This window comes from Abramis brama (genome assembly GCF_963993115.1).
Source record: "Abramis brama genome assembly, chromosome: 18".
Lineage (NCBI taxonomy): Eukaryota > Metazoa > Chordata > Actinopteri > Cypriniformes > Leuciscidae > Abramis > Abramis brama.
Genome location: NC_139980.1, coordinates 9,552,982 through 9,573,423, shown reverse-complemented (window position 1 = coordinate 9,573,423; position 20,442 = coordinate 9,552,982). Strand labels below are relative to the sequence as shown.

The following is a 20,442-nucleotide window of genomic DNA, read 5'->3' as shown; positions in this document are numbered from 1 at the left end:
CTTACAAACAGGCTTTGGTGCTTCTACAGCGGTGTCATTCACCTATCATTTCCCTCTGATTTTACGGATAACTTAGGGTTTGGTTTAGGTGTAGGGATACAGTTAGGATTAAAGTTTCGGACCGGAATGTTGTTCCAGGATCAACAAAATATTTTGACCTAGGAACACGTCTGACTCAGAGAAATCAGGACATGCGACTGTGCATAGTGCATACATAATTAATATGGTAAGCACTGTGTAGTTTATGATTGGTTGTCCGATGCTACAAGATCTCACTGAACAGAATAATTTTACACGGTTAACATCAGTGTTGTTATTGTCAACAATTTTTAATCGCTCTCAGTAATTGAAATAAAGCTGAAATATAAATATTAGATGAATAACCTAAATGAAAATAAGAAACAAACTGAAATAGTGTTTATTTAACTTTAATTTATTATTGAAATATAATTTAATTTGAAACACTAAAATGATTTTTTTTTTAAATAAAATTAAGGTATATAGAAATATAGCAAAAAAGATATATATTACAAAATTGCTAAAACTTAACTGAAAATATAAAATAAAATCTAATTCTAAATATAATAATAGTATATATATATATAAATAAAATATTTTACATATTCATAGTATAAAATATAATGAATTATTTTATTATATTATAAATGATACATTATATTAGGTTGACGCTTTCATATATACCATATACTAGAATTCATGTACCATAGTATTAGCATGGTACTCCAAGGTACTTCCAAGAAATTCCTTGGTACTGGACCAAAAATACATGGAAGCATTTTTTATGTTGTACCACTGTACATGTAAAACAAACAAACATGGTAGACTCATGCTACCTTGTCCAAAAAGCCATGATACTTTGTGGCACACATTTTCAGAAGCTTCCCCCCCTAAAATGACAAGTACAAACGTTGCATTGCTCAGGGTTAAAAGTGCATTTTGCCTGGGGTTTAAAAAGCTGAACAACCAAGGTTAAGCACAGCATGAAAAGACATACAGAAAAAGAGGATGCTTAAGCTCTGAATCAGGCAGATTTAAACTGCTTTTGAAACTACACAATCTCTACTTTCAGTCTCTGCCAGTAGTCTTTTCCACAACACACTGAGCTATTTAAGTTGTCCAGGGCCAACTTCTGCTTGCGGAATGATCGGTGCATGACTAAACAATTCCTACAGAGCTCTAGTGGCAGCCAACACTGCTCTTTCCATCCCCGCTGAAGCCAGGGCTGCCCCTGTCTGCCCTGCTGCGGTGTGGATTGTGCAGCCAGCGCTCCTCCCTGCTCCCACAACCACCACTGACTGCACCTTAGGCAAACTCTGACCCACAGAGACACAGACCTGAGATTTCTTACCCTTGTCATCTTGATTTAACTCCTGACTGGGTAAAATTGGCAGGTTGTGTACTCCGTACAGACGAAACAGACGGACGCAAACCCTCAAAGCTTGGCTCCACAAGGCAGGTTGCATGCGGTGGATATCGTTGTAGGGCTCCTTCAATCAGAGCGAGCCTGTAAAAGCCGTGAGCCTTGACGAACACTGACGGTTTACTGCAGCACAAATTAAAACATGAAAGAGGAAAGTTGTCCTTGGTCATTGGAAATGGCTGTGTGTGCAAATGGAAACTCCTCAACCAAGAGAATGGAATCAGTGGGCCCGACGCCTCTCTTTCTTATCTCTCTCAGTCAGTCTCAGAGAAATTCAAACCACACGGCATGTGGGTTCAGGATACACTGCAGTGTGTGAGTGTGTGCGCGCATATGTGCGTGTGTGTGTGTGTGGGAGGGACACTGTGGTTACCATGAAAAGAAAGAAAACGAAAGACAAAGATGGGTGGCAATAATGCATCTGTGCAAAGCACCAATCACATCCATAAGATGCAAAGAATAATTTTAACCTTTCAATGCATGAATGTTTCGCCAATCATTATTACATATTCAGGTGTTTAGCGACCCGGGTCTATTTCTAACACAGATGGATCTATACGCGTCACGATAATATAAAACTCTCCTGATATTAGAGTAACAATTACAGAAGAATACATGAAAGCATATTTTGTTACCTTTTGGAGCTTGGAAGAGTTCAGTTTGAGCAGATGTTTTACACCATCATCACTGTTCTCTTTAAAGCTAATTTCCCAGTACATTCAGCATCTGGCTCATATTCGTGATCTCAACCATATTCTTAAAACTATAATTTTCAACATCTTCAAAATCAATCTTTTGATTGCCAGATCCACCATTAAGTGAGAGTGACATTAATATCTGACTGCGTTCAGTACTTGCTCTGCAGTAAATCACTGAGCCATTTCAAGTTTTGCTGATGATTCATCCTATTCTTTTGTTTCTGCCTGTGGTAACTATGAGTGAAAGTCACTTCATCATTGTGTATCAGACATTGCTACCTTGTGGAATAAAGTTTATTTGCACTTTAGTCAGTCATCAAAGATTCAATTATTGTTGTGCAGAGCCTCGGTTCGTTAGCGACCCTATACAAATTTGACAAAAAATGAATGGAAAAATAGGCATTCTTTGATCTTTTTTTATTGTTTTGCTTGTTAAAAAGTTTATGATGAATTGATTGAGGAATACTAAGAAGGTTGATGTCTAACTTTAAAAAATGAATGAGGAGGAGGAGGGTAGTGAATGACGTCCCTGGTCACTAAAGATCTGAGGTAAGCGCTTAAGGGTTAACATAATTAATGTAAATTTGACTTGTGCTGTATGTTTTTGATTTGCTAAAAAGAACCGGTTTAGGATTATACAGCACAAGCAGGTTAGTTTGATTCCTGACCTATTGTTTCTTATATGAACCGGTCCTTTTAATCAAATCCAAAACAAACAGAGCAAAAAGTCTGTTTTTGATTCACTACAAAGAACCATTTCATGAGATTCAGTTGTTCTTGAATTCGACTGCACCGGTTGCGTTGTATGTTGTTTAGGCCGCAGCCTGCGAGGACAAGTCAATAATAAGACATTTCTTGTCAGCAGTATTTCACAGCATACAGCCCCTTTTATCGCATCCCATTCAATACAGTCTGCAAACTCACATTCACAACAATTTATTTTGCCATGTGACTGAAGATTCAGTAGCGGGGGATTGCCGCTGCTTTAAAAATGGTGCAAGAAATACTGATTCGAACTGTGAGATTTGACAGAGCTGTACCCATGTATAAGCAAGTTTGTGTCCTACATTCCCAGACATTTAGAGCAACAGTCCAACTGGTCACTCCAATTATTGTTTTTCGTTTTGTTTCTTTTCCTCGCTCTAAATATGTTTTCTATCCTGCCTTTGGTGGATAATGACCTGTCTTCCAAGAATAATATTTCCAGATGTGGTTGCAAGGTTCATAAGATGCCAAACACACTATTTCAAAATTGGAATGTGCTTTCTTTCCATGCTGTGATTTTCAGATGTGTGCATTTTGTGCACAAAAGGATGATGCATATGCACACAAACTCACCACAAATGACTACTCTCGGACGTGTTACCGATTAGAACTGCTGAGGGATGCAAGGGGTTTGTGCTCCGTCTCGTTCCCTCGAGAAGTTCCCTTTCTTCTTTTTATTCCACAGGCCTTTCTCAATCTTGTTAACTGTGGCAGCTAACTGGTTTTGCAAGGAACACTCCCACACACATCAAAAGCAGAGCTCTGTGATGGGTTTCCGACAGCTGTCGCTGGCGTTCTACTTTTGCCCGCTCAAGGGCCTGAAAGACTACCAGAGCACTGGGACTATTCTGAAACCAGCCGATTGAGCATGGAGCCTTACTTTCAGAGATGAATACCGCCAAGACAATGAACAATGATTGTGTATCCAACAATACAGACTCAGTCACCAATTGCTCGTAAAAAGAACACGTTCAAAATGAAGTGTTTTCTCATGGTGTTCTGATATGATGGAAAAGGACTATCTGTGCTGACTCGAGAACCTAGCTGATTTCAGTCTGATTTGAGAATGAATTGTTCAAACTGGTGTGGTGAACCGGTTCAATTGATTCAACTGAAAAGATAGAACAACCCAGGCTCATTGGGAAAGCATGTCTGTAGCATAATTTCTGCAAAATGATATTACGCTGCTTCTTGCACATTTCAAGACACAGGGTTAAATGCCACTAAAAGTGCGTTGAGTTTTATCTGAAACAGATGAACATGAATCTGGCAATGTTTTATTACGTTGATTGTTGTACGCCTCGCAGCAGTCCGGAAATGAAATGTCCAGTGAGTGGCGCTAAAAGGTTAATGCTCTATTGCGCTTAAAAATATAATGTACTACCTACACTAAACCCTACTGTAAACCTAACCAATAGCATCAGTAAAAGCTACTGTAATGTGAGATAAAAATGCATTTGCTAAAGCAACCATGTCATTTTAGCGTGCTTCTGAAAGTCTTTAAGCACTTATATAGTGTTGTGACGTGTTTCATGGGACTTATATCGCAAATGCAAAGCTGTACGATACACTATGGTAAAAGTGTTTTCAGGTCTAATATAGTATTATGCAAGGAATCGCACTAAAATAAGAATTTATTCATTGATAAGCTGCCCCATAATAATAATTTGTGTGAAAAGGAATAAAAGTTGTTGGTGTTTTATTGCCCCAAGTGGTCATTTGAACTGGAACTCAATTGCCAGTGAATTGGACGTAAAGGCACGTTTTTCCGAAAGAACAGTTTGTTCACAAATCGGACATATACTGTCCACTTCAGTTTTAAGCTGTTGAAGAATGCATCTCTCATCTCTTAAAGTCCCCCTGTAGTGTAAATCAAGTTTTTAATGAACACTTAAATGTCTATGTGGTGTTTTTAATATGCTTTAAGACAAACCATGAGCAAATTCATAAGTCAACACCATTGCTGAGTATTTTCTCCTTAAAACTCCAATGAAACAAAAACACGGTTTGAAATCGCATTTGAAATACATTTGAAAAAACGTTTAAATATGTAATTTTGGTGATCAAAGATTAGTTTTAAATGATACAATTATTGACTACAGGGGGACTTTAAACTACAGCCCTTATCATCTTCTTCCAATTCTCTCTCTCACTCTCTATGACCACATTTAACAAAGCAGTCATTTTCCTGATATAGAGTACACTGACCTCATGTCCTTATAATTAGCACTTGAGCAGTCTTCTCTGGCTTATTCAGATTTCAGATGAACTCATTGGAGACCCTAAAAATAAACAAAACCCTGAGAGGCCTTCTTTACAGCTTCACTATGCCAACAAAGCAGATATTGGTGTCTCCATGCCTGTCAACCATTAACCAGTTTAAATATCTCAGATAACATCAGTAAATGACAGCTCAGATTCTGTCCTGAACGGGAATGCGCTCCGCAGGAAGGCCTGACATTGCGGTTTGGGGGATGACAGCATTTGATGCGTTCTGTGATGCATGTCCTCTTTCCCGACTCCACAGACACTCTCTGCTGCGGAGCAGAACACATCTGACAGAAAAAAGCTGTCTGCACTGCTACGTTAACAGAAAACATATACAGCTCACCTGTGACAATCTCCATACACAAGCCTTGCTAAAATTACCACAGTAACCATGGTTTCCATCCAGAGACCACAGTTACAGACCTAAATACACTTCAGTCTGATACTTCTACAGATTGTTACTACTCGGGTAATACAATAAATCAGACAAATGATCAAGATTACGATTACAGCTGTTGCGACAAGAAAAGCATGATTTACAGCATTGATTTTGGTCAAGTTTCATTCATTTCATTCAAATCTTTCCCAATATACTGTAAATCAACAAGACAAACAGTGTAAATAAGAGATTTATTGCGCACTACAAACAGCTTCACTGACAGATTGAGTGACATTCTTGTCACATTGCTTGTTTTATGTGTGTCATTTATTAAAAATTTTAATCACAGTTCTGTTATAGCTGCTAAAAGGATCAATGTGAAGTTGATTTACTGATGAACTAAACAGCAGTAAATAAACTGACAGCCTGCTTTGTATGAAATCAACTTGTTTTAAATATCTACACTACTGTTCAAACGTTTAGAGTAAGATTTTATTTTAAAAGAAATTAACACTTTCATTCAGCAAGGACGCATTAAATTGATCAAAAGTGACAGTAGAGACAATGTTACAAAAGTCTATTTCAAATAAATGCTGTTCTTTTGAACTGGCTATTCAGCAAAGATCACGGTTTCCACAAAAATATTAAGCAGCTCCACTCTTTTCAACATTGATGATAATAAGAAATGCATATTAGAATGATTTCCAACATTTTAGCATAATCATTACCAACACTCATTTTACCATTACTGCAGATGAAGTGTTAAAAGCCATTGATTTGCTTTATGCTAATCCTCACGCTAAATCCTAGCATGATATAGGTTTACATTCAACTTGGCATTTTAGCAAATGATCCGATGAACTATAGCGGTTTTAGATGTGATGACACTAAAAAGCCAAACCTGCAGTTCGACGGGTTTGCTGTCCACCAGTAATTATTGGCTATTAACTGTTAAAAGCCCATTTACCTTGTGCAATCAGAGTATACACATGTGAACACACACACACACACACGCACACACACCTTGTACAGGCTTGTGATTGAGCCTAGAAAGCGGTAGTACATTTCCTTCAACCCTCTGACACTGAAACAGACTTAATGGCTCATTACATTCCAGGTCTGCTGGGTATTAATCATCAGCGTCTATGACTAATCCTACTATTCCACATGCACATACTCTGGCAAAAGTGCACACTCACTAATGGAGCCCTTTTAATGGTTCTGTCTCAGTGGGCTTGAATGACAATAATGGACATTTAGAGCAATGTTTGATAGAGTGTTCATCCGCGGCAGAAGACGGTCTCGATTGTTACCATGCTGGACTCTACCAGCTCTCCTAGAATTATTTATCTTAATTGGGTAGGAATCTTAGTAAATACCTCTTGTTACAGAGGGTAATGTGTAAAGACAAGGGCCTGGAATGAGCATAATTCCTCGGCTTTGTTGAAACATTAGCCACTGGCTACAGATTGATTCATGCGCAGCAGTGCAGGAACAACCCTCTCTGGACCTTCTCACATGCAGTGGGCTTGTGAGATGCTGAGAGTTGTTGTTCTCGATCATTAGATGACAGAAGATGGATTTTTTTTTCCATGAAACACTCTTGACTGCAGAAATAAAGCTAAATGATACTTCAGTCCCTCAAAGTAAAGTCATTCTGGCTCTCTCCGTGCACGAGTGTGCTTGTCTGAAGGAGATCCTCCACATGCCTCCTCAGCGGCAATCACTCTTTTCCAGTTGTGCATGTGTGCAAATCTGGTGCATGAAATGGCATAATAGGCTTGTGGGAGTGTCCAGAATGATAATCTTAAGTGTGCATCACACATTCATATTACTATTGATCCTGTAGGTCTCTGTGATTAAGATCAAATGAAGAACTAAGAAGCTTATTTAATTTGTGTATGAGAAAAAATATTGGGTGTGGTATATTATATAAGCCTCTAGCAAAATTTGGCGTACTAAGTGCTTATGCTTAAACTGAGACACATTTATGATATTATTTATTTATTGGATATGTTGTGACATTTCTCCTACAGATATTTTATTTTATTTTATTTTGCTGCTTTAATTTTACTGCAAGGCTGCAGGGTTGTCAGGCAAAACTATATAAACAAACACATTTGCAAATGCATCATCTGGAGTCCTGTTTGCAGTCACTGCCAGATGTTTTTAATTAAGCTTTGAATGAATGTGGATTTTTGTCATGTTTTTTAATCATACTTCGACTGACTAAGGGAAAACGGGTGCTGGATGTGGTGGAAATAAATACAAAAGCCTCTGGGAAATATCACAAAACAACACAAGATATAAAAGCAGGCATTACTTGTTGCTAAGATCTTTGCACCTGTAAAGAATCTGCATCGTCCACTAGGCTGTTTTAAAGAACTAAAAAGACACGTTAATGTTTTATAGACAGCTCTCTGGAATACTTCATTCTGTTTGGTTAATCATCTGTGGTCAAATATATTTGTATTGCTATGATCATCCCAGGCATCTGATTTCCTACATCACTCTGCTGTCTCTTTCCTTTCACATAATAAAATAATTTCTCAAATAAATAATTGATATCTATTTATTTATTAATTAGGCAAGGGGTCTTGTAATTAGCAGGTAGAAACATGTGTATTCAGCCAGTTGTTATACCAAAATAAACCCCTTCATTATGATACAAGACCACTTTAATATATTTTGATTTTGCAATAATGACTGGCTCCAGGCTCATACCCTGTTCCTTCAAATTGATCTATACATGCAGAAAGCCTTAACCTTGCAATCATATCGGTAATAAGCACTTGATAAGAATAAAATGACTTTATAAATACACTTTCAGTGATGTTCCTAATGGAATGCAATTACCATTCTCAAGGCTAACTGCATATCCAGGATACATAATCATGCTTCATTAGTGCCGAACATAATCAGTCTATCGTTTCTCTGTGCGACTCTCCTACGCACTTATGAGGAATGTACCTATTTCTTTCTTAAAGGTCAAGAGACTACCAACTCACTTCTTATTACTGACAAGAGCAGAACATTTCCACTTTCCCACTAAATTTGTTTCAATTTCATCATTTATGCAAAAGCTGAAGTCTAGATTTCACGTGTGGGTGCCAAGTTTTTGATGGGTGACCTTATCAATGACCTTAGAACACATCCAAGATATTGCTCTGCTCTGTCTGTGTATCCATCCAATTATTAATCAAAACAATTTTCTTGCTTGTCCACATTAGCTAATTGAAAAAGCTTATAAACTGATAGTGTACATGTTAATATAATCTATCAACATAGTTTAATTTAGTCCTCTACTAAATTTAAAATATGCACCTCAAGCACCATATGTCGCTATAGTCAAGGCATAAAATCAATGTTTCAATTGAATGTTTACCTGAAGTTTCAACACTTAACCATCCTTTCTTCACCCTCAGTCCTCCCCACTTTATTTCACCCTTATCATTCATTATACAGCTAATAACGGCTCATTCATAGAACACTTTACTCCTATTCTGCCCTTGTCTGAGACTACTCAATAAATCTACTTGAGAACTAATTAAAGCCTCTTTAACTTTGGCTGGGTCTTGACACAATAATTCACAAATGATCACACACATAACATATCGCACAGGGCACCTGCTTTCAGCAGACATCAATGAGTTAAGGTGAGGTCTAATAAGGTCAAGGCGGTATATTGTCACAGCATTGTATATACATATAGGTCAAAAGCACACCTCACCAAACATTTGACAAGAGGAACTAGGTTATGTGAAAGTGTAAGAAACCAAATCGCCTGACACTATTCAACACCCTTCTTTCAGTATTACTAACAGGCTTGTCTGTGATTTACATGAACATGATAGATACTGACAGACATACAGGCAAGGAGAGAGAAAGCAGCAAAAAGCTGGTGACTAGAGTGAGAAACGACAAAAACAGACAGATTTAGAAATGAGAGGACAGGAAGAAGGGATTTTTCTTTATTCTTTCATTGGGGCTTTCCAGTTCAGCCACATGCAGATAAATGACTGGGGACCTCTGGGTCTGCACGCAAAAGGCTTGATACAGTACTTCCCAAACTTTCTTTGCCCCATCATTACACACTTTACCTTTAACAAAGCCATGTTTTTACTTCTGGTTGGGAATAACTGGCACAGTAGACACAAATTTGGCTGTACAGTTTTGTTTAAGATAAAATCTAACTGGTCCAGGCAGTGGAGAAAGCATGAAATCTTATGCATGGTGATGAAGTTCATAAGATCTTTGGATCGATTGGGAATGTGCCTGTTCGATGCAGATATCCCATTATGCCTCTGGAAGCCTTGACCGACATCCTGACTGAGCTCTTTTGTGCTGAATACACAACTAAGTGTTATCTGAGCTCACTTCAGTCATACTTCAGACATGCTTATCAGATTAAAGTCAACACAACCGCACAGTTTCATAACCGGCAGACACAGCAGACGTAATAAGGATATTCTACGTATATGAAATACCGATAACCATTTTATGACTTCACTGCAGATTGAGGTCAAATGTTGTTCCTTCTCTCTTGTTTTTAAAACTATGATTACACACACACACACACACACACACATATATATATATATATATATATGAGTGTGTATGTAATCATAGTTTTAAACAATATATATACATATATATATATATATATATATATATATATTATATATATATATATATATATATATATATATATATATATATATATATATATATATATATATGTGTATATGTGTATATATGTGTATATGTGTATATATATATATATATATATATATATATATATATATATATATATATATATATATATATATATACACATATATACACACATTGAAACCTTGAATGTGTCATTATATTATTAACATAATAATACAACGTTTTTGAACCAGCAATTTTAAGTTTTGTCCATCATTAGAATGGTTGCATCTGAGGCAGTCAGTGCATCGCATTACGTTTTCATAAACTTACAGGTTATAAAGTTTACTGTAGCTATATGGGCGCTATGTTTTTTCTGTCATTTGGCCAAAATCCCATGTTTTTAAAGATGAAATGCTATACACAGGCTATTTAAAGCTAAACAAATGCTAGACTAAGGGTGTGTTCACACTTGCAGTTCGGTTCACTTGGTTCGGACCAAAAAAAAAAACTTTTTTTTTTGATAATTTGTCCTGGTCCACTTGGCATTCACATTGGCAACCTGATTGGTCGGCTTTTGTTGTGTATATTTCGCGACGGAACATACCAAACATCCAAAACAATGCTGTGTGCTAGAATAAATGCGCTTGTTGTGTGTGCATATGATTTTGCCAACTCGTGAAGAGCTTATAAAATGTGTAAAGGAATCAAAACAGCGGCAAGAATTCCTCCGTCACACACACAAATGACGATCTGCTGCGAAGAGAACTGTGATGGGCAACCTACATCACGACTATGATGAGAAAAAACTTTACGCTTGAGCATTCTGTCCTTTTTAGGGTCGCATCTTGTGACATCATGTCCCGTTTTTTTTTGCGTTTGTTTGGAAGCGGACCGAGACACATCTTTTCAGTGGTCTCGATCCCGTTGTTTGGTGCGCACCTGGGTTCGGATGGCAGCATTCACACTTATTCAATTAACCCGCACTAACAGAGGAATCACACCAGGGTTCGTTTTAATCAAACCAAACATGCCAAGTGTGAATAAACCATAAGACACTCTTCTCCACTCCTCAAATACATAAACATTATAGTCTTTATATATAGTGTTTCTTGCATAAAGAAAACGCTGTACTTATTTAAATGACCAGTTCTTTATTTACACTTGCATTGCGATGCCATCTTTATACATGTAAGCATGGTGATCTGGTTGTGTGAGGAAAGTTCAAGGTAAAGGTATGAAGTCATGTCTGTGTTCATTATGCCCAGCTCAATCTCTAAATGGATTCAAGTGCCTCTTGCTCAGGCAGAAATCAATAGTATTGTCTGCTTGTGCTACAACCCTAGGGAGAGAAAGAGCCATGCATCATCCCTTTCTCTCTCTCTTTCCTGGAGTACGCAGAGACATTGTTAATTATTCAAGACTGAGACTGCCAGCTGTGTGTGTGAGTGCGACTTATTCATAATGGAAAATGTAGAGGGGGCACGGCTTTGCTTGAGTTATTGTACAGCTGGGGTAGGCAGAAGCCCAATCCCATCATCATCAATCTCTCACGACCCCTACCGCCCGAGGATCTGCGTGTTGCAGACATGTAGAAATAACAAAAGCGACAACAAAATATTACACATGGACAATATCACTGACCCTCAGATGTGTTAGACCACTTTTGGTAGAGCAGTTAGAAATCAAGTGCTAGTCAAAACTAGTCTTCTCTCACTGTTGTACTTGATGTCACTGAGGGAGACGCAGACCAAAAACACTCTTTGAATAAATCAATACTAAACACAGCCATCTAGGAAAACCACTCAGTAAAAAAGGCACAACGTCTGCCTCAAGATAGGTGGCGTTTATCTCCGCTATGATATGGTCAGTTTGCTTTGTGCAGGTTGCTTAAGATTATTTCTAAATATGAGACAGAATACGTATATAAATGGCAACATTTTCAATCATCCTCAGAACATTATGCCAAAAAGAGCATGTCAGCAATCAGCATTTAATATAACACAATATAATATAATTAAAATAAAATTCATATTTATTTTTTAAATATAATTAATCAGCAAAAGGCAAATTTCAAACTTGTCAAATGTTTACAATTTTAAATTCCAATTGATTACGCATAAAACAGAAAAGCCACACATTAAATAAATCAGTACTCTTGTCATAAAAGCCTTCACAACAGAAAGCCTGTGATCTGATGAAAGCACCGTTACCTCTGAATGATGTCACAGCAGAACCATGTCAGTGCAAAGGATGATGGGATAGTCTGGAAATTCCCATGGCAAACAAAACCATTCCAATGAAAATTTTTTTTCATGTTTTAGATCTACGTAAACGTAACCTAACTTTGAACTCGGGCCACTGCAAGCACAATGACACAAGTGTGGCAGCATCTGTGGAGATGATCGTTTCTGTATGTGTGAGTGCAGGGGAGGTGGGGTCACGCATGCCGGAGTATTTTGAGCTGAGGTTGATTAAATGTAGCTTGTATGAATCATGACTTCCCACATTGCAGGTCACAAAGCAGCATGAGTCATGAAGTCTTATATGGTAACAGGCAGGGCACATACCCACATACACACACTCTCACTATGTTATGCCTGAACGGGTTGCAGATCTCTGCTGCTGAACTGCAATCGTTACACCCTGAATCAGAGAACTAATCTAAAACTATCTAACTCAACCGCCTCAAGAATCAAAGTAAAATGCCATTAAGACATTTCAGTGTTTTTATAAAAACAGACAGCTATAACCATACTCACAAAAATGTGTGACTCTCGAATAATCCTGTTCACACACAGCTTACAGAAGCGATGTCAAACAACTTTTATATTCTCTTTCAAAATGTGGATCTGAGTCAGTTTGGTAACATAAAACAGTACTCACTTCTGTGTGTGAACAGAACTGTATTGTTGACAAACTATCAATCCGTCCGCCCGTCCGTCTGTCTGTCTGTCCGTCCGTCAATCTATTTAGCATCAAATTTAAAGGACTGATAACTGTATTCTGGTGCTGTGTGAATGTAGCCACTGTAAGTCAACATTTCATGCATCTATATATAGTCAAGTTTGACAATGCTTAAGCACTTTAAGCAAAATGTTTCCAGACACACACACACACAGTTTTGCTTCAGCCAGAGTCAATCATCAAATGCATTATTGCAGCTACCCTGCAGAGATTTCCACCCAAGACATCACTGATATGACTAATTAAAAAAATGCACGCTTGCATACACATACATCCATTCACACATAGATACAGTATCAAACACCATCGACAAGCCTGACCGCTGAATCAACAAACCCAGATAACTAACTGGTGGTTAGACCCGTTAGAGGACTGTTCTAGAAAATGGGATGCACATCTGCATCACTGGAAGACTTTAATTACACATAGCAAAATCATATTAGAGGTGGCCGGTTTTTTTGTTTTGTATTTTTCTGCACAAACCTCAACCCAACACAAGCTGATGGAAAATCTCCCCATAGGAAAGAAGTGACACTTAGCACCACCCACATCTGCACTCTCACAAACTGTGTCATGTGTGTCTTTGAAAACAATGCTAGTCTAAATGGAATATGAACATTTGCACAGATTATATATGTGCAATTTAACTCTTTGCACTAATTTAACTTTGCACATTCCTTTTATCTGACACACTTCCGTTTAAACTGCGTCTCTCATTGTCAGAAATATATTTCTTCATTTTTTATGGATAAAGTGACATCATTGACGACCAGTGTTCACGGATCACCTTTTTTTGGTGTCAATACAATAGCTGCTTCATTGATAAAGTAGCTTGTTCCTTTTCTGCAAACCGGTCATGTAGGCCTATACATTCAAAGCACTATTCATTCAAAAGGGAACTAAGATTTTATGCTGATGTTGTCAAACTTTATATTACTATATTACTCCAAATACAACTACATGCTGTTTACCCTTGAGTAAAATGCAGTCCCTGCATGTGTTTAGAGAAGCTACAAAGCAGAAATAGAGAATGGACTCCCTCAGGATCAGATAACGTGCTGGCAGCCCTGGTGACAAAATGCTAAGAGCTAATATAAGCACACAGAGATGTGCATTTGCTAGTGAGTGTCTCATACGCGCACGTAAGACACGTAGGTTTCCAAAACAACGGAGGTTCTCCGTTCATAGGTCTCAGCAGCTGAGAGATGCGACAAATATAGCGAGAGAGAAAATAAAGGTGTGAAAACATGATTCCTTTGAAAATGACAGAAGACAGGAATATGGACTGGGCCTGAGTGAGTCTCAGACTATCAGGGGCTGCAAAAGCCTCAGACCGCACGGCCCAACACTGCCAAAGGATGCTGAATGTGCATAGCACAGGTCCCCTCTGCACATACAGGGCCCCCAGACATTATTTATAGGTGTCTGATGTTAGCCAACCAAAATCCATTTCCTTTTTGTTTTTTGTTTTTGTTCATTGTCTGTCTGTCTATTTCTCTATCTGCTTGTCTGCCTGTCTATCTATCTAGAAGTCAAACTTTCATTTAAAGTTTTTGTAGTCTTTTATAATGAATAATTGTTTAATAAACTTCTTTGAATTAAAGTTTTTTTAATTCTACGTCCTTGCAGACAAATTGCATTTCGTTTGCTACCTCAATTCAAACTGAGAAATTGAAAAAGACATTTGGGTGGTGCTGTAGAGGTCTAGACATTGTGAGAAATTACCAATATTTTAAGACAATATTATTGCCATTTTCACCTTCCTCTTCTTGTATTCCATGAAGTCATAACCCATGTTTTTTCCCCTCTAAACGGCTATGTGTATTTGCCTGGGTGCGTGAGTGCACATACTCTCCTTCAGATAAATCATAGTTTTAAAGGTTATGATCCCAAGTGTGCGCAACTGAGACTGCCTGTGGGTTTGGGGTTAAACACATATGAGGCTGACTAAGAACTAGAGGACAAATATTTCTCTCTCTCAAACGCACACACATAAACATAAAGTGGAAATATTCAGATCAGCTTAAACCTGTAGAGTGTTTAACTGATGTCAGACTGTGGGAGGCTTCTGCCCACTGCTTGCTTTGTGCTAGTGACAGGGTTTCCTTTATCAGCCATCTGACATTTGGGATGTGATATTTATGCTGTTGACCTATTCGAATATTATCCGTTGACTGTTTTTATACAAGGCTCCCACAAAACTCAGCACTTCAGTCATCGAGATGCTCTAAAAATGCCAGAGATCTGCCTCTTTTTCTTGAACACTGACATCCACCCACACACATACGCACTTGGCCTGTTTCGTATCAATAAAGATGTAGCATCTGTTTTCATACTGATTATGCCACAGAATCTCGCTAGCCGATGTAGGGTCACCGGCAGCACTGAGGGATCAATATGAATCTTGCAGAATATTGATTCAATCTTGATTAAAACACTGAATCTTAACACTGTGTGTAGCCTTGGAGAGTAGTAATGCAGATCTTTCTGAATTCCATCAGTATCGATACAGTCCAGGGATGCGGGGCGAATTCACACATACATTTGCATGAAGGGCCCAAGGGTCCCTCATGGGATGTACTGGCCAGCTGAACTGTACAGCTATTGTCTCAACTCAATGCTGCTCTACATTTAATTCACTGTAAGTGCCTATAGAGGTTGACAAGTGTATGCCAAATAATGTAACAAACATTTGAAATGCCAGATATCTGCAATATCCTGAAGTTTGTTTTGAAAAGAATGTTCTGAAAATGTGTTGCTTCCACAGCATTCAGCACAGGTTCTCTCTGCAGTTACCCATTCTGCACCATGCATACCTGCCCTCAATTGAAGGGACACGTTTTTTGTATCTTTTGAGTGTGGCTTAGGTTAAAGATCTAGACTGAAAGAGTGCGTGTTTGAACCCAACAATGTGTGATGAAGAAATTCTATCACCAGCACTGAGCAGGGTCCCAAAAGAGCCCCCCAAAAGTCTTTTTAAAACTAGATGCACACCAAATTTCCCAGTTGTGGAAAGTTTTGATGTCAAATGAATCTTGTACAGATAGTCAGATTACATTAGTTCTTGATTACATTGAATTCCATTTAATCTTCTCAAATCATACTGGAGAACATGATCATCAGGTTTGACACAAACTTGTGGAGCTCATGCAGCTCAAGTACTGCTGTTATTAAATCAAAAGCAGGGCAATCCGAATACTAAAACATGATATATTTGAATTCAACTTTTCACTGAAACATGTTTATTTAGGAAAATGTAACACTCTTAACATGCTTTGAACCCCACTCTGTACATTGCAAGCTTAAGAAAAATCCACGAAGATGACTTTTAAGAAAGAGATGGATTTATAAGAAAGAGAATAAATAGTATCTTATTCATAAAGTAATAATGATATTACCAGTGATCATACATTTCCAAACAATAGAAGAAAATCACACTAGAATGATTCAGCTCGGGCCCAGGTTAGTCATTCAGTGGCTGGGTAAAGATTGAGGGAATTAAACTCAGTTACAGTCTTGAGTCAATCTGAATGACTCAGTACAGTGAGGACAGGTAAAAATGAGCCCCTCTTTGGAAACCACATTTTCCAGTAAGAATCTTTCGAAAATCTACCAGCTGTCATTTGACTAAAAGAAACCACTTCTTGAAATAGAGCTTAAAGGGATAGTTCGCCCCCAAAATGAAAGATTTGTCATCATTTACCCTCCCTCAAGTAATTCCAAAACCTGTATGACTTTAGAACACAAAAGATGATATTTTGAAAAATGTCTAACTGCCAGATTTTTTGGTCCATAAAATGGAGGCCAGTAGACTATTTGGGTGTTTGCACACAGAGATGACATGTTTTTGTGGGCGGAGCAGTAGCAGTCTATGGAAGCCATGGGATAAAAGGGTGAAAAAGGTATTTTCTATTTTACTATTTTTACTTGTTTTCTTGCAATTCCAAGTTTATATCTCAAACCTCTGAGAAGAAAAATCAGAATTGAGATAATAACTTCCATCAGAATTGTGAGTTTAGATCCTGCAATTTTCTCAGAAACATAAACTCGCAATTGCGAGTTATAAAGTCCCCTATGAACTGCATAAATGAATATTATGTAAACCTCTTGTTTACATCAAATTCATGTTTTAATAGTATACTAATCATTGCAGGTTTCATCAGACCAGTCTGTCCGTTTAATGGCTTGTTACTATAGCTTCGAATGGCATCTTCGACCATGGTATTCTGTAAGAATGAAGACTCTTTTATTCCATTCTGATTCTGACATCCAAATCCAAAACAAGACATTTTGTCTCTTATTCCGAGGATTTCGCCTGTTTTCCTCCATTTGTTACCACTGTTTTTCTACAAACACAATGCAGCTGCAGTGACTTGTGACGTCTGCTCCCAAATAGTCTATGGTAATGCATGAATGGTATGATCCACATCAATGGTATGTTTCAGTGTTTTTTGGAGCTTACTAGCCTGTTGTAGGTAAACATGTCATGAGAAGTTCAAAAATGTTAAAATTCTAAATAACTTTTTGTTCCACAGAAGAAATCATACAGAAAAGTCATGAGGGAATGTAAATGACATTTTTAATTTTTTGTGTGAACTATGCCTTTAAGAGTGTGCTGCTAACTGTACATGTTAATTATTGAACCCTACAAATCAAATATGGATGAAGTCCCCTTCTCTTTTAATTTATGAATATATCCTTCCCGTTTTTTATGATGTGATGCTTCAAGCGCTGAGTAATAGAGAGACCCAGTACGATTTCATCTTTGTCTCAGAGAAAGAAAAAGGGATAGTGAGAAACAGGAGGAGGACGACAAACAATTAGCATGAGAGAATAGAAAGAGAGAAAGGAAAACGTCCCTTCTGAACCAAGTGTAGTAACGGCCCTCGCTAGTTTCGCCTCGTTGTGAAAACGCTCATGGAAGCCGTTTCTATTTGCAGACAGGCCACGCAGCAGGTCAGCAGGTTGAAATGACATGTCTGAAACTGCCTGGTCTGGTCCGGTCCGGCTTGGTCGGACTGGTCTGGTCTCGGTGCAGTTTTCAGAATGCGAGGGCTGGTGCGTGCCGCTAGCCACGGATGCGGTTTAGCATCATTAAGCGTTTTGGCCCGTCTCTTGCGTTAATACTCCCACGCGTTGGACTCCAGGCTTCATGTTTGCGTGCGTCTCTGAGGCAGCGAGCGAGAGGGAATCATGCATCCGACAGTGCCTGACCGAGGTCAACCTCCCACAGGCCACAAATGACTCCCTGTAGCCCTGGGCAGACGGGCCCGCCTAGGCCAGCGGCGCAGATCCACGCTTGTTTGTTTATGAAGGAAGCAGCGCACTAATTCCCACTCTGCGTAAGTGCCTATTTTTAGCGCCTTTAATCCTTCAATGGATTTATAATGGCTCAGACTGCAGAGATGAAAAAAAACACACAAAAAAAACATGAATAACATGGAAAAAGAATGAGAAGGATAAAAAAGATGATGTCAAAGTATGTCAGAGGTTTTTATGTGATCTTTCATTATATTCTGGGTGAAAACATCCACCTGGAACCTGCATTTCCAGTATTTTCCAGTGTCACGTTTAGGTTAATAACTGTGCCATATTTAGATTTATAGTCCACCATATAACTATTCCAGGGATGATTACTAAGTACATAGACAGGACATGGTACATGGTAATCCACACTGGACAGGATTTTGTCCACCACAAAGAGAAAAAAATAAAAATCAGCATCTTCTCCGTCTGTGTGGCATCCTGTCTAGCCCATTTGTGACTCCGTTTAACTCTGCAGATATACAGACGGCTGACTGTGAAAGCATGGCTAATCCGCTCTCTTTATTAAAAAGGGATGTGAATTCCCACACTAAACGCGGATCGTGCTCAGGAATGAAATATGAATCCAACTCAACTCTCAGATGATATTACGAAACATTCTATGCAAGACAAGACACTCTATCATTATAAACTGCTTAAGAAATCACTTAAAGGGGCACTCAGTACATTTTCACACAGCAAAAAAAAGTTTTAGCACTTAAGAAATGGATAGTACTTTGGACAAATATGTTTAAGATGATGTACACTAACGTGAGATGAAGACTCCAGCCATTTAATTAGCCTAATCAAAAAAAGATTTCATTCACATGGAGAGGTGGACTCATCATGGGGGCAGCCATTTTGAAATCACATGACCTTTTTGCTTTTTCTTGGCAAACCTGCTTGTATATCAGGTATTTCTTGAATAAACACTCACAGATAAATCAGCAAATAGGTTATTTCTACAATTGAATGTTTGAATTTGCATGATGTTGCATCGATCTGCAAAATCTGTCTTTCAGAAAACATTTTTATTTATTATTATTGCTTATTTTTACTACCACTGGATCAAGACAGTGAGGACACGCAGGTAAGTGTACAATACAATCTCTCTGCTCTAACAGCAATAACAGGACCTTGTTGCTGGTCAGCAATAACTGCTAATTACTCTATGATAGGAGTAGGACTCAGCCTAAAATATTAAGAAAATAATATTACTGATAATAATAAGAAATGTTTATTGAGCACCAAATTCAGCATTTTAGAATGATTTGAATGAAGGATAATGTGACACTGAAGATGGATGGATGGATTGACAGACAGACTTAGAACAGGATCAGAATAAATATATTCTCATTTCCACAATCATATATCTTACTGCGAGAATTTCCATTTAGTTGACTATTGTTTCTGACTTGCTGAAATTGAAGAACTGTTTTGAAAGCAATCTCCAGCTTCCACAGCCACAATTATTTCACATGCTCTCCCAGCATGTGTGTGTGCGTGGCCTTTTACAGCTGCGTCACTCAATCTGCTCAATGTTTGCTTCTACAGACCTCGCATGGACCCCGGCCATTGATTCCTTTTGTTGAATGTGTGCGAGTACATTCTATGTGATCGATGCCTCACATGAAAGGCGATAGGAATTGAACACTAATTAGATGCATAATTAGTCACATGCATATAAGGCTCGGGTGATTGGCTCAAAAATACATAGATGTGGAATTCGCAGATGCTTACCTCCTTGTATTTACTAGTACCTGATAACAACACTGAATACACTGACAATGTTTGTCTGTCTAGATTCTGCACAGATTGAAGAAGAATGCTCAGTGCAGACATACTCGGCTCTGAATGAGTCACCACGCATCAAGCTGTGCCTCTCATACTGTAATCATTGAGCCTGATAAAAGCCTTTTCACAGCCCTCCACCTGCCAGCGATCTCGAGTGATGACTCACCAGGCAT

The 20,442-nt window shown here is 38.2% G+C and overlaps 1 protein-coding gene across 4 annotated transcripts in view; it reads right to left on the bottom strand.

The window, feature by feature from the left end:
• Positions 1-20,442, bottom strand: part of bach2b (BTB and CNC homology 1, basic leucine zipper transcription factor 2b) — a 96,339-nt gene that overhangs the window by 30,735 nt on the left and 45,162 nt on the right. The window contains exon 1 of one of the 4 annotated variants that reach the window (XM_084091060.1): positions 12,418-12,539. The exons of 2 other annotated variants lie outside the window; for them this stretch is intronic. Coding sequence is in view for 1 of the 2 variants with exons in the window: in XM_084091058.1 (XP_083947184.1) it covers positions 1,370-1,378 (9 nt within the window). In the remaining variant the exon portion in view is untranslated. Of the gene's footprint in view, positions 1-1,369; positions 1,481-12,417; positions 12,540-20,442 lie in introns of those variants that run through there. One more of the 4 variants, XM_084091058.1, reaches the window with a different exon arrangement.